The sequence below is a fragment of the Moschus berezovskii genome, chromosome 5, assembly GCF_049115385.1.
Source record: "Moschus berezovskii isolate FMDL1 chromosome 5, NW_MosBer_1.0, whole genome shotgun sequence".
Taxonomy (NCBI): domain Eukaryota; kingdom Metazoa; phylum Chordata; class Mammalia; order Artiodactyla; family Moschidae; genus Moschus; species Moschus berezovskii.
The window spans coordinates 99,838,410-99,853,043 of NC_142464.1; the positions used below are offsets into that span (position 1 = coordinate 99,838,410).

Genomic DNA, 14,634 nt, shown 5'->3' on the forward strand with positions numbered 1-14,634 from the left:
AAGAGAAAGAATGGGACCATAGCAATACATGAAACAATAATAACTGAGCATTTTCTAGGAGTGACAAATGACATTATTTTGTAGATGCAAGGGCCATAAAATCCAAGCAAGATAAATATAAAGAAACCCATACCTAGGCATATTATTGTAAAAGTGTTGAAAGTCAAAGAGAAAGCTTCAATGCATCCAGAAAAAAAAAAAAAAGACCACCTAAGGAATGTCTGACCTTTCAATAGAAGCAATGCAAATAAAAGCCAGCAGAAAGGTGTAATGCTATCTTGAACATATCAAATGTAACTAACTGCCAACGTAGAGTTCTGTATCCTCTGAAAACATTCTCTTAAACAGAAAGTAAAGACTTTTTTTGAAAGACAAACACAAGTGGACAACATTCCTTACTGGCAGATCTGCTTCAAAGAAAATAAAAGGATGTGATTTAAGTACAAGGAAAATGATCCCAGATGGAAGCTCAGAAATGTAGGAATAATTGATAAATAATGGAAAAGACAAATATTAGGTATTTATCAAAGGAATAAGAATCTTACATAGTACATACTCAGATCACAGCGCAATTATGTCACAACTAAATAACCAAGGGGAAAACCTAGAAATTTTCCACGTTTGGAAATGAAGGAAAATGAGAAAACATTTTGCACTGCTAATCGAAATTTCTAGGACACATACAAAGCTATTCTTAGAAGGAAAGTGACAGCCTTAAATGCATATATGAGAAAAAAAAAAACCTAGAAATAAAAGAAGTTAAGCATATAACTCAAAAGATTAGGGAAAAGAACTGTAAAATAACCCACCAAAAATAGGTGAAGGTATAAAATGCTAAAGAACAAAAATTAATGAAATAGAAAAGAAATACACAACAATAAAGACCAACAAAGCCAAACTGGTTCTTTCTGAAGATAAATAAAATGGATAAACTTCCAGTTAGATTGATGGGGGTGGGGTGGGGAAGGGAGTTAACATAGCAGGTCCGAGATTTTTAACCTTAGAAAGTTGGTTTGCAAAGTGAGCCCTTGGCTTGTACCTAGGTACTTGGATTTCAGAAGTGTTCCTTCATTTCTAGAACTGATAAAGTGACTCATGGTGCAAACAATATGGTGTATGCTGAATACCTGCAGTTCTACTGAGTCTGGAATTTTGGTGCAAGCAAAGCAGGGAGTACCTCTATGACAAGCCACGTGAAAAAAACACTGGGCACTGAGTCTCTAATGAATTTCCTTACTAGACAATCACACGTAGTGTCATAACTCATTGCTGGAGGAAACTAGTGCATCCTGTGTTAATCCACTGGGGAAAAAGCGACAGATTTCCTGTGAAATTCACCCCATGTCCCTTTTCCCTTTGCTGATTTTACTGTATATCTTTTCACTTTAACAAGTCATAGTCAAGAATACAACTATTTTGCTGAGTGCTGTGAATCCTCCTAATCACTGAAACTTGGGGTAGTCTTTAAGACTTCCAACACAGTTATTGGTAAATAGATAGGCAGTCAGAGAGAGGGGCAACAAATACTTTTAAAATTCTGTTTTGGAGCTTCTCTGGTGGTCCAGTGACTAAGACTCTGGGCTCCCAATGTGTTGGATACCTGGGTTGGATCCCTGGTCAGGGAACTAGATCCCACATGCCACAACTAAAGATCCTGCCTGCTTGCAGTAACTAAGACCTGGAGCATCCAAATAAATAAATAAATAATAATAAATTATGTTTACATTCATGGATAAATGAATACTCAGATGTAATCCTTCTGTTTATTACCAAAAGAGAAAAAAATCTATACTTTAAACCTACTAATGGAAATAAAACAAATATTAAAAAAGCATTTTCTAAAACTGTTGACCAAGAAACAACTTTTTTTTTTTTTTTCAATTCAATATATGTGTTTACTCACCTTGAGTAACTTGATTTCTCGCATGGCAATTTTTTTAACCATTTTATCATCATCACTTTCTAAGAACTTCTTGATGGCCACAATTCTTCCACTATCTTTATTCCTACACTTCATCACCATTCCATAGCTCCCTTCTCCAACCAATCCTAGGTTCTCATATTTTTCCATTTTAATTCAAAACCACTAGGAATTTTTCTCTCTGTGGGAACCGAAATATGGCATTAATTATGCTGAATACATTAATTCCTCTACCCTCCCAAATTAATTCTTCCCCACTTGTTTTCCATATTAGAGCAGACATTGCATTAATAGCTACCCTGTGTATTTATTCCCATCTAAGCTACGTTTTCAAAATATTCACATACATTTCATAATAGACAAGACAAGTGGAACTGAAGCCATTAACTCCAAATTTAAATAACTGAATGTCATGTTAATGAAATCTCATTATATTTTTAGTGCAGATAAAGCAATGCTTGAACTATTATACAAAATAATTACAATCTACCTTAGAAAAACACAATTCTTTTTCACTCAAAGGTGAATCTGGTTTTAGTGAATATAAAATTTATTTTTTTACATCAGGTTTAAAAGATCAAAATTGACAATCTTTATATTCTTTCTAATCAGTCGGGGAAAATATTACCAAGTTAACATTAAAAACTTCTGATAAACTATTTTTTTTAACTTTTCTTACCATAGTAATTAAATTCTTACATTGAACACACTAAATAACAGCAATCACACAGTATGTAAGCAGATTTTTAAAAATTAAATGTTAATGTTCCGAATACTGTATTTCAAAAATCCTTTTAATGATTAATCACTAGAAGCATGATTATTTGAATTTTGTGTTTAGAATTATTTTACATCACATTATATGACATTTTCTGAAAAAAGGCAATCCTAACAAAATCTGTCTTACTTTACCAGTGATTGGTGAAGGACTAGCAACCATTCCACTTGATATTTTGGAACAGAAAGAAACTTTTCAGTGCGGATAGTTAGGTTTTAATTCATAAGTTTTGATTGTCAAGAAATATAAAAACTAATAAACTAAAACCTCAAAGTTAAATTTATTTTTACAATCTTTTTTTGAAATTAAATTCCAGAAGCAAAAAATAAAAAGTATTGCTGTTAATTCCAATGTGATTCTAAAAGTTTTGGGAGGAAAAAAAGTCTTTTGGTAATATATTCCAGCTTGCCTGGTGGCTGAGAAATAAAGAAATAAAGAATCGCCTGCCAGTGCAGGAGTTCAATCTCTGGGTTGGGAAGATCTCCTGGAGAAGGAAATGGCAACCCACTCCAGATTCTTGCCTGAAAAAGAAAATCCCATGGACAGAGAAACCTGGTGGGCTACAGTGCCTGGGGTCACAAAAGAGTCAGACACGACTTAGCTACTAAACAACAACAAAATAAATATTCAAATGATGATTCATAATTGAAATTTTTTAACCTGACAATATAGAAACACTCACTCATAAAACTTGGAAAGAAACAAATTCTTACCTATAACATTAGTTGTGTACTTATGGCAATCTAAAATTAATTTACCCACCCAGACTGTGAACTGTGATATTTTCCTTTCTTCCCTATTGGTATACTAATAACTAACACAAAACAAATATCCTCTTTGTTCCAGCAAACTGTGAAAACCCAATGTATTCATTTTCATCAGTTTACATTTGACAATTTAGGATATACATATATATATATATACACACTAGCTATTTTTGTCCTTGGTATGATAAGCCTAAAGTCCAGTCCTTAGTAACATATGCTGTCTTAGTGGTAGGAAAAAAAGTAAGGAAAGAAGAGAGAGAGAATTACACTGATAATTTTTTCCAAACACTGACATTTTATTTGAAAAGAGACAGAGTAAATAAAATATACATATATATATGTTGATAAACATAGAAAATCAGAAGATTGATCTTCAAAAGGAGAAAAAATAAATCCCAGTCAACACCAACCCAATTATGTCATTATTTTACTACCAGCTCTGATAGGAGGTTCTCCCATTAACTGTCCCTGACACTAACTTGCCATACATTTGACATTTTAACTTCCATTTAACTTCTATTAACTATTTTAAAATAAAATGTCAGTGTTTGAAAAAATGTCAATGTAATTCTCTCTCCTTTCCTTAATTTTTTTTCCTTCCACTAAGACAGGATATTTTATTAAGGACTAGACTTTAGGCTTATTATACCAAGGACAAAAATAGCTGGAATCTATAACTTGAATCATTCTTAAAAAACATTTGTAATTGGTGTCTTCAATATTTGGAAATGAAAAGTGAAGAAAATTAAAATTACCTTAAGCATGTCACAAGCTAACATTCTGCAAGTTAACTAATCTAAATGTATTATCCAACCAACTGCACATTGGGTCACGGTACATTGAACACACTTGCTTTTTCAAGTGGCACTGCCCACAAATACCTTAAACGTATCAAGGCAGAAAAAGCTTCTTGTTTCGTGAAACAGTTACTCATAAACCATAACTTCTCATGCCTTCTACTTGTGAATGTAAAGGGTGATACAAACTGAAAGGAAATCTGACCAATTGGCAATGCGGTAGTTCTGGACATATGCCAAAGAAGCACAGGGTTCTTCTACCAATAATTTAGATAATAAAAATAATGCTGTTTTTATTGTGTTAGACACAAATCTATTATAGGTGAAAGAATGAGATAATAGAAGCTTTAAAAAAGTATTGTACTTACTGTTTCTTTTAAATCTTTCCGCGTGGAAAGTCCCAAAGGTTTTCAACTTGGAGACAAAATTGAGGTGAAGAGCATCTTCTTCGCAGGTCTAAAAGATGCTGACTAGCCAACTAGCAATTCCACCGCTGTCTTTATTTCCTCCGCGGACACAGTCACGGGTCCCAGGTGAGGCAGGCAGGTAGGCAGACTGGCCTCAACCCGCCGCAAGCTCACACTCAGGAGGACCGCGGGCCGCATGCTGTCGTCGTCAAGGCAACGACCTCACTCTGTCCCCAACCATAGGCACAAAGTCTCGAGAGAGAGATACGGCCGGGGTGTAAATGCGTCCACAGCAGGCACTAACACCTTTTAAGGCCAAAGCCTGTACGGAAATTAGCGAGGGTGAGAGGGCACCGCCCCGCAGCTCTTAAGATGCCTGGTCCTCGTTGTCAGCGAAACTGCCCAGCTCTGGCTTGCCCTCAGCGAAGGCGTTGGCCGCCAAGCTGCAAGGGGGCGGATCCTGACCCGCCCAGGCCCGCCCCCGAGTGCGCCAAGCCGCCCGTGTTCTGATTGGTTGAGCTCTGTCGTCAAGATCTCTGATTGGCTTAGCATCACCCATCCAGCCAGTTCACCTGGGGCTCGGCTCTGGATCTAATCTCTGATGCGCAGACGCTAGTATCAGCATACATCTACGTTCTCAAGTAAGGGAGCACCTTTCCTTCGTTGCTTCGCTGGGAGCCCTCTCCTCTAGACTGGGGGCAACAAGCGATTCTGGTGCTCACGGAGAGGCTAAAAGTGGCGGTGGTTTTGTAGGACTGGGTGAAAATGGAAGGGGGAAACCGTGAAAATAGCGTGATGAAGCGTTCTTCCAGCTCCTCCGTTGAGCCGGGAAGTGGGCTCTGCAGTCCTCACCCGGGAAGGTTCGGGCTTGAGAGCGATTCGACGCTTCCTTTCCGGTCTGGGCAGTGGGGCCAGTGTGGGACAAGTAGACGAGAGTGACAGTATAGGAGGTGATAAGTAGGCGAGGCAAGGTGAAGGTAGGTAAGTGACGACAGAACTGACATTAGAAGGGACCTTGGGGAGGACAGCCTGGGCACTGAAAGTGAGGGAAATATTTTTGAGATAACGAAAGGGGAAGAGAGGACGGGGATGAAATAACAGGAAAGTGGCTAAGACGGTTGGGGAACTAAAAGACATGAGCAATACTGGCATATGACAGACAGCCAAGCAGGGTGCAGTTAGGAGGGCTATGTTTAAGGCACAGACTAACTCAATCCATGATTAGGCAAAACTGGTAGGTCAGAATCATGTAGATGCTTAAGTCACACAAAAACACAGGGTTTTTCCTCATTCCATACCTCTGCAAGGTATGGACATACTCTGCAAGTTAAGGTATGCTGCTAAGTCACTTCAGTCGTGTCCGACTCTGTGTGACCCCACAGACGGCAGTCCACCAGGCCCCCTGTCCCTGGGATTCTCCAGGCAAGAACACTGGAGTGGGTTGCCATTTCCTTCTCCAATGTGTGAAAGTGAAGTCGCTCAGTCATGTCTGACTTGTAGCGACTCCATGGACTGCAGCCCATCAGGCTCCTCCGTCCATGGGATTTTCTAGGCAAGAGTACTGGAGTGGCTTGCCATTGCCTTCTCCGAGTTAAGGTATGAGGACGCCTTAAACTCTGAGTTATTTTCACATTAAATCATAAAAACCATTTTATAATGGTATTTGGTCTCTGTAATTCCTTGATCCAGTTAGGAGAGTGTCCTGGATAGCAGATCTACTAAAAACAACTGAATTGTACACTTAAGGGGTGAATTTTATGTATGTGAATGATATTGCAATAAAACAACGGACATACAGGAGGATAAGAAATTCATAGCTGGCCCAGAAATCTTTTTCAGTAAATTTATATATTTTCGCTTTGAGCAGCCCAATTCTTTCTCACCTTAGCAGTCATCTGTTAAATAACGCTTGGCAACAATCATTCTCTATGTATCTGGATATCCCAAAACAATGTGCTTCAGTCAGTTTCTTGCAGGAAAACTTAAAAGAACCTCTCACTTAGGTCTCATGAGATACTGAATGATCATGGGATTTTGGGATCATTTCAGCTGAGTTACCAAGTGAATGGAAGGGCCATAAAATCTTCAGACTACAAAAAGTATGGTTATTTTCAGTATATTATGGCTCATGCAGCTATGAATGCATTCTGTCATTCTATTAAGAAAATAGACTGACTCATTTTGCAGTTCTTGTTCTTTGACGGAAGGACGGACATTTGTCATAGAAAAGATAATTCTGTTCTCAACCTAGTAGTTGATTCAGTGCCTCACTGCCACATTTAAAAGTGATTAAGACAAATAGATTTGGAAACCTAAAGCACAATACACCACTTACTTGGTCAAGTTCAATATACACCATATTTGATCTGTCAGTCACCAACACAGCTGTATCATAATAGTATAAACCTAGAATCCATTCCTCAAATGTTAAAAATAGCATATTGTTTGCACTGATAACAAGACTCTTATAAACTCTCCCTTGATGTTCCCTCTCTCCCTCTAGCCTCTACCCACTTCCTCTGTTCATAGTCATAGCATGTGTGCATGCTAAGTCGCTTCAGTTGTGTCCGATGCTGTGTGACCCCACAGACAGCAGCCCACCAGGCTCCCCTGTTCACAGGATTCTCTAGGCAAGAATACTGGGGTGGGTTGCCATTCCTTCTCCAAGATATTCATAGCAAACCTACAGAAAAAAGTTAACTTCCTGTTCTCTCTGGGCTTTCATCCTTCTCACTTCATTGGAATAGTTCTTCCCAAAAGTCACTGACCTATACGAAGCCATCTGTGGCAGACTACTGGACACTCACAATAAGCTGGCTCCTTTTTTCTCTATGTGTGGCTTATCTTCTGAAATTTCCATTGCAGTTAGGGGTGAATTCCACTGAATCTCAATGGAATATGAGATGTGTACCATTCCCAGACCTTGCCCATTAACATCTCCTCCATGTTACTTTTCCCTTCCAGCTAGCAGTAATGGAGATGACTATAATGTGATCTTCAAACCACACCGTGAAGCTGGTAGAGCCTTCATTCATCTAGGTCCCTAAATGATTGAGGAAGCGACAGACTACTAACCTCTTCACCACCACTCCTTTTTTATATAAGGAGGGGGGGTAACTATTGTGTTTGAGCTATTACACAATTCAGGGTCTGTTTATTTTAGCAGTTGTGTGTTATTCACTCAGCCATGTCTGACTCTTTGCAACCCCATGGATTGTGGCCCGCCAGCCTCCTCTGTCCATGGAATTCTCCAAGCAAGAATACAGGAGTGGGTAGCCATTCTCTTCTCCAGGGGGTCTTCCCGACCCAGGGACTGAACCTGGGTCTCCACATTGCAAGCAGGTTCTTTACCATCTGAGTGTCCATCTAATTATTTGACCTCTCAGCAGCATTTAAACAACTTACTATACTTTGCAAGACAAATTCCTGAAACTTAGCTTCCCTTGACATCAATATTTGCCACATTTTGTCTTTTTTCTCTGCATGTTCTCCTGTTGTAGAACCCTAAAGGCGGGGATTATCTGAGCGCTGTCCTCAGCCTCTTCTGTGCTCTCTTCCTAGATGATCTCATCTAACCCAATAGCTGCAAAGACCTATACTGACCAATCACAGCACAGCACTCTCCTCAGAATTCCAAAATCACACTGCCTGACATTTTTTCTTGGATATTCAATTGGCATACATAACATGGATATAATAGAACTGGTATTTTGTTTGGGCCACACCATGTGACTTTTAGTTCCACAGGGATTTTAGTTCCCTGTGGCAGTGGCAGCCCAAAATCCTAATCATGAGGCCACCAGGGAAATTCCCTAAGAGAAATTTTGATTTTCCCTCCACATTTAATTCATGCTCCTTCTTTATCTCCTTCTCTACCTCAGTAAGAGTACTGCCTTCCACCCAAGTTGTTTCAAAATCCTAGGAGTTATCCTTGAATGTTATCTTTCCCTCACATTCAAAATTCAATCCATAATGGAATTTCCCGAGTAGTCCAGCGGTGAAGACTCCACACTTCCAATGCAGGGGGGCAAGGGTTCACTCCTGGTGGAGGAACTAAGATCCCACATGCCATGTGGTGCAGCCAAAAAAAGAAAAAACAAAAAAATCCAATCCATTATAGTCTTATAGGTTGTATCCCAATGATTAACTGACCGTTTATCACCATCACTACTCCAAGAGCCCACTGCCATAACGCAGCATCCCTTCCTGACAGGCTCCTCACATCATTTCCTTGCCCAGATGCCTACAATCCCAGTTCAAGAGTAAAATCCAACTACAGGGCCACCGTCAATTTAGCTCTTACCTACCTCTTGATTGGAGAAGGGAACGGCTACTCACTCCAGTATTCTGGCCTGGAGAATCTCACGCAGGGTCAGACATGCCTGAGCGACTTTCACTTCACTACCTCTTGATATCATCTGCTTACTATCATGGCCACACTGGTGTTAATGTCCTTGAACACACCAAGCTCCTTGCAAGCACAGCATTGGCTCTATCTGGAATGCTCTTCTTCCTTAAAGCTGCCATCTCTTCATTTCAGATCTCAAATGTACCTCCTGAAGCCTTTCATACCACCCCTGGGGGTGATGAAGAACAGTCCCATCTCCAGTCACTATTACATCCTCTACTAGTTCTCCTATTAGCCATGTGCTATTGGAAAAGCAGTCAACCCCACTGTGCCTGAGTTTATCCGTCTAAATAGGACTCCTCACAGGATTAGTATTGGAACTAAATGAGTTGTATTACGCCCAGGACTAATGAGGACTGAAATTGCTCGTCTGTTGCCTCCCTCAAAAACTTACAAGTTTTCTGAGGGTAGGCTGCATATGCTGTATTGCCAGCCAGCACCCAGGGAGGTTTCTGGCACCTGTGTTAGTCATTCAGCCATGTCGCTTTGTGACCCGCATAGACTGTAGCCTGCCAGGCTCCCCTGTCCATGGAATTCTCCAGGCAATACTAGAATGGGTTGCCATTCCCTTCTCCAAGGGATATTCCCAACCCAGGGATCGAACCTGGGTCTCCTGCATCACCACTGCAAGCAGATTCTTTACCATCTAAGCCACCAAAGATGCTAATATTCAGACTGCTGTACAAATCTTTCTCACTGCCTTCACACATACTGGTTATTTCACTGCTTGCTTGAAACATCACTAATCCTTCCTGGTAAGCCACATTCCAACTGAAATGTCTCACATCTGTTTTCTATTCCAGGTCACTATCCTCATTGTTACATGTCAAGCAGAGCTTTGTTTTCACCTCTCCAAGCTTTAGTTCACCTCTTTAAAAATAATAAATGAAAATCAGATTATCAGAGTAGGACGTAACCTAAGTAAAATAACAGGTCCTGAAAAATTATTCTTTTCTCACAGTATTTAACAGGTATTTAGTTTCTGTTCCAAGTCTATACCATGCCTCATTACTTTAATTAATGCTGAACTTCCTCAATGTTGTAGTTCCTGATTAAAGGATCCTTAATTTTAGGCCTACTCATGCTGGAAACTGATTTTTTCAGTTTTCTAAAGTAAAGCCAGAATAAAATGCATTGCACTCAAAGTTTAAACTCTCACTGCTTAAAACTCATCTTTTTTCTAAAATTACTCACTTTTTGAAGCAGATCAACACTTTTAGCTAATCCAGTATTTCAAATTACTTCATGCTTGTTAATTACATAAACTTTATGAGCCTCAGTCTCATTGTCCGTAAAAGAAAACTACACCTGAGTTTGCCTAAATATTAGGTCAGACATTGGAGAAAACTCAATTTTGGAGATGAAAATGGGTGTAATGTTAACTAGTTTACTGGTTACACGGTTTTCATTGATTTGTATATGGACCTGAATCATTCTCAATTCCTTTCAGACACCTAATGTCAGCTGCCAAAAAATAACCTAAATCTATTTCCCTCCCCCTCAGATATCACAACAGCCTCCTGTTTCCATTCTTCTCCTCCTACCACCTAACCTGTACACAGTATATCACTCCCATGATTAACTGTCTTCGTAATTAATGGCTTCATGTTGCAATTGGGCTTCCCTAGTAGCTCAGTTGGTAAAGAATCGGCCTGTAACATAGGAGACCCAGGTTCAATCCCTAGGTCGGGAAGGTCCCCGGGAGAAGGAAATGGCAAACCCACTCCAGTACTCTTGACTGGGGAATTCCATCGACAGAGGAGGCTGGCAGGCTATACAGTCCATGGGGTCACAGACTGAGCAACTAACGCTTCCTTACTAAACAAGTTTTAGGATTTTTTTTTTTATCCTATTTTGTGGAAAATGCCATTGGAATTTTCAAACAGATTGCACTGAATCTGTAGATTGCTTTAGGTTGTATAGCATATATATATAGCAATGTTTCTCCAAATAAACTCAGTATGTCAGCTGCTTACATGATCCAGTCTAGTTCACCTCTTACCACTTTGCCACCCCTTGAACCCCAATTCCACCTATCCCAGCTTCTCATTACCCTCTTCACTTTTCTAATTTCATAAGCTTTACATAACCTAGTCCCTCTGACTGGAGTGCTCCTATGTCCCATGTCAACTCTAGGTGATTGGGGAACACTCTAAAGTTGCCACTCAGTTGCTGTGTATTATCTTCTTTTACATCACATTTACTAAGGAACTTTTCGATCATGTATCCTCAAGAACAGGGCCGAGGGCACACAGGTGCTCAAAAAACACTTGACAAACAGTGTTAAGTGGTTTGTCTTCATTAAAACAATTATGAAGGAAAACACACCCCCACACCCACCAAGCTATTTATAGAAATCATCCATGGGTTACACTGTCAAGTTCATTCTTTTGGATTATCTGTACTTTCTACAATGGGCACAGCATGCTTTTTTGTGTTAAAACACAGTACATAAATAATTCTATATACTGTTTTTGAAATTGAAAGGCACAAGTCAAAATTACACTCTCCTATACAGCTTCCTCTTTTTAGGTCCACTTCACATTAAAATCCAAGAGGGTTCCACTAGCACTCCTGCCTCCCCATCATGAAAGCATGGTTTTTTAAAACATATATTTTTAGAACACTCCTGCCTCCCCATCACGAAAGGCTGGTTTTAAAACTCCACATAACACTTTGTTTTTGTAGTTATGCAAGGGAACAATTTTGGATTCTTTGATACTACCTTTTTCCTCACCAAGACCTGGCTGTTTTACCCACAGTCTTTCAGGTTTCTAACATCACTCTAGTCCAAACTAGGACAATCACTCTACTATCATGGCTTACTGAAATACAGCATCCTTTCACCCAACTTACTCATTACTTAACTCCTTCATTTTGTTTACTCTGTAGCCAGATATTTCAAAATAGAACTACCATCCTGCCAAATAAACCTTCAACTTCCTATTGCTCGTCATAAAGACCAACCTCCTCAGTCAGCTTCCTAGTTTTTCCTTTAAAAAAAAAAAAAAGATGGAACCTGAGCCCACTCCCCTTGCCCCAATCTTAACCACTGGACTGTGAAGGAAGTTCCCTTAGCTACCTTAAATATGCAACCACTGTTTCAGACCTTTTAACCTGAGAGCAGGGAACCTTATTTCATCACTTATCAACAGTACCTAAAACACACGTGGCACCCAGAAGCTCAATAGTTAATGAATTAAATAAGCCAGTGAAAGTTAATCAGAATAGCATGAACAAATCTTCCTGCATCCTGAAAAATGGACAGAAGGGAGACAAAAATAAAATATTAAGCAGAATAGATGAGACTTCAAACATTTTTAGGTTAACAGAGATGTTCACTATCACAGAATTAGGTATGCACACCACTTAGAAAGAGAAGCATAGCAGTTAGAAAACACATTGCTTTGGACTTCTGAATTTTGAATTACCTAGGACTTCAAAGGGCTTGCCCCATAGCTCAGTTGGTAAAGAATCTTCCTACAATTCAGGAGCCCCAGTCGGGAAGATCCCCTGGAGAAGGGAATGGCAATCTACTCCAGTATTCTTGCCTGGAGAATCCCATGGACAGAGGGCAGGCTACAGTGCCATAGGTCACAAGTCAGACATGACTTAGCAACTAAACCACCACCAGGACTTTAAAAGGGGACAAGGCAAGATAGGATTAAAAAAAGAAATGTTTGAAACATAGTTATCGGGAGATAGTAGAAATTCAACTGTTTAAAAAAAAAATAACAGGTAACACTTACTGAACACCCCATACACTGTTTTAGGAGCTTCACGTATTAACTCACTGAATCCTCACACTCCTCCTCCTTAGTCTACAAATGAGTTAAACAGGAGCGCAGAAAATGGCTAACCACTGAATGGTGGAGTTCCCATTCAAGGTCAGGCTGTCTTCAAAGCCCACCTCTTATCATTACACTACATGACATTTACTGAATGGACAATATACTGAAGCTGAGTAATTCCTGGCCTAAATGAAACCATTCAGAGAAAACCTGTGGGGAAAGAGGCTGAGGACAGAAAGGACAGGTGTGTGTGTAGGGGGCAGGTGGTGGTGGTTATGGGGTGATGAGTTTATTGTCATAAAACTGAAAGCCTTCCAAGGGCAGCCAGCTTTATCAAAACTCTCAGGAGATCAAGGACAAAAGTAGTAATCTTACTGTGAATGTTTAATTCTAAACTCTCACTTATAGTATTTTGCCCAGTATTCCGTAATGCTAAAAACCAATTTCATTTCCTATTAATTCTTAAGTATAAGTTGTGGTTACATACTACATAAACAGGTTGGAAGATTTCAATTGTCAAAAATACCTTGAAAACTGAAGGAATTCTGACTTAACTATGCAAATGGCTTTCAACAAAGATCATATCTTTTATGATCTATGAACCCACTCGTATCTTTTATGAAGGGAAATCTCTTTCAGAACATAATGAAACATAATTCATTTATCCAGTCATTTACGATATTTTAGAATTCTGGCATTAGAATGATCAAGACAATTAATAGAAAGTCTTATGAAAACAGACTGAAAAGGAAAAAAAAAAATCAAGTTTTCACCTGAAGTTTAAATATAAATTATGATGAGCAAGTTATCCTGAAGAAAAAATATGAACATCTATTCATTACATTTTCATTTACTTGATACAAAGACTATATTAAATAACACAATTGAAACAAAGCATCATGTGTGGTTCAACTTTCAGATATTTTGTTCCATATTTCCTGGACCAAATGATATTTTACTCCTTCAAATTTGTTTAATATAGTATGGCACATACATTTTATCCCTTCTGAATAATGTTTTCCATAGCCATAAAATTAAATGTTATTATACATTATAATTAAAATTGAAAGTGAGCTTAACAGACACTTAGAAAAATCTTAAGTCTTACTTCCTAAAAGTACTTGAATAACAGTCTAGCTTTTCTCCAGTACAAACTAGTAAAGATTGATTTACGGAATCTTCATACAGTGTTAATAAATACATCAGGAAAAATTCACTTGTACTATCCCTATTAACAAAGTAAAAGTCTCAAGTTCTAAAATTACATGCCTTAAGATTTTATTTTTCATTTGAAGAATATATTTGTTAACTATGACTGAGTGATTCTTTTCCCTTTTAATATTCTTTTAGAGCTTCACAAATATGTTCCAATTGCTGAACTGGTCATGTCCATAACTTCTGATCACCTTGATCTTCCCATCCTCTTTTCCTTCTGAGATGAAGTAGCAATCCTTTGGAAAACCCAAGATTATTAAAACTAAATAAATAAATGTTTAGTAGTCTGCTTCTCACCTTCCTCACTACTTATTATTCTGGTCTAACATTCTCTATCTTGTTACCAGCTATCTAACTGAACTGGGATCGATCTCAGTTTAAGTAATTATGTTCAAGTCTTTTACTTAAATAATTTATGTATCAAATTTCACAAATAATAATCAGTTGATTTTATAACAATTCCTTATTTTACTGAGGTTGTGTGAAATGCAACTGGGAGAAAATATTTCGGAACACAAACCTACAGATTAAATTAGGGACATAGATAAAA

General features: G+C 38.7%; 1 protein-coding gene across 2 annotated transcripts in view; it reads right to left on the reverse strand.

The window, feature by feature from the left end:
- CDKL2 (cyclin dependent kinase like 2) overlaps positions 1–7,076 on the reverse strand; it is a 50,279-nt gene extending 43,203 nt beyond the window's left edge. Inside the window, exons 1-2 of one of the 2 annotated variants that reach the window (XM_088836391.1) lie at positions 4,632–7,076; positions 1,904–2,102 (exon numbers count right to left, since the gene is read on the reverse strand). In XM_088836391.1, the coding sequence (XP_088692517.1) occupies positions 1,904–2,071 (168 nt within the window). In that variant the 5' untranslated portion in view covers positions 2,072–2,102; positions 4,632–7,076. The remainder of the gene's footprint in view (positions 1–1,903; positions 2,103–4,631) is intronic. The other variant, XM_055434917.2, reaches the window with a different exon arrangement.
- Positions 7,077–14,634: the final 7,558 nt, after the last annotated feature.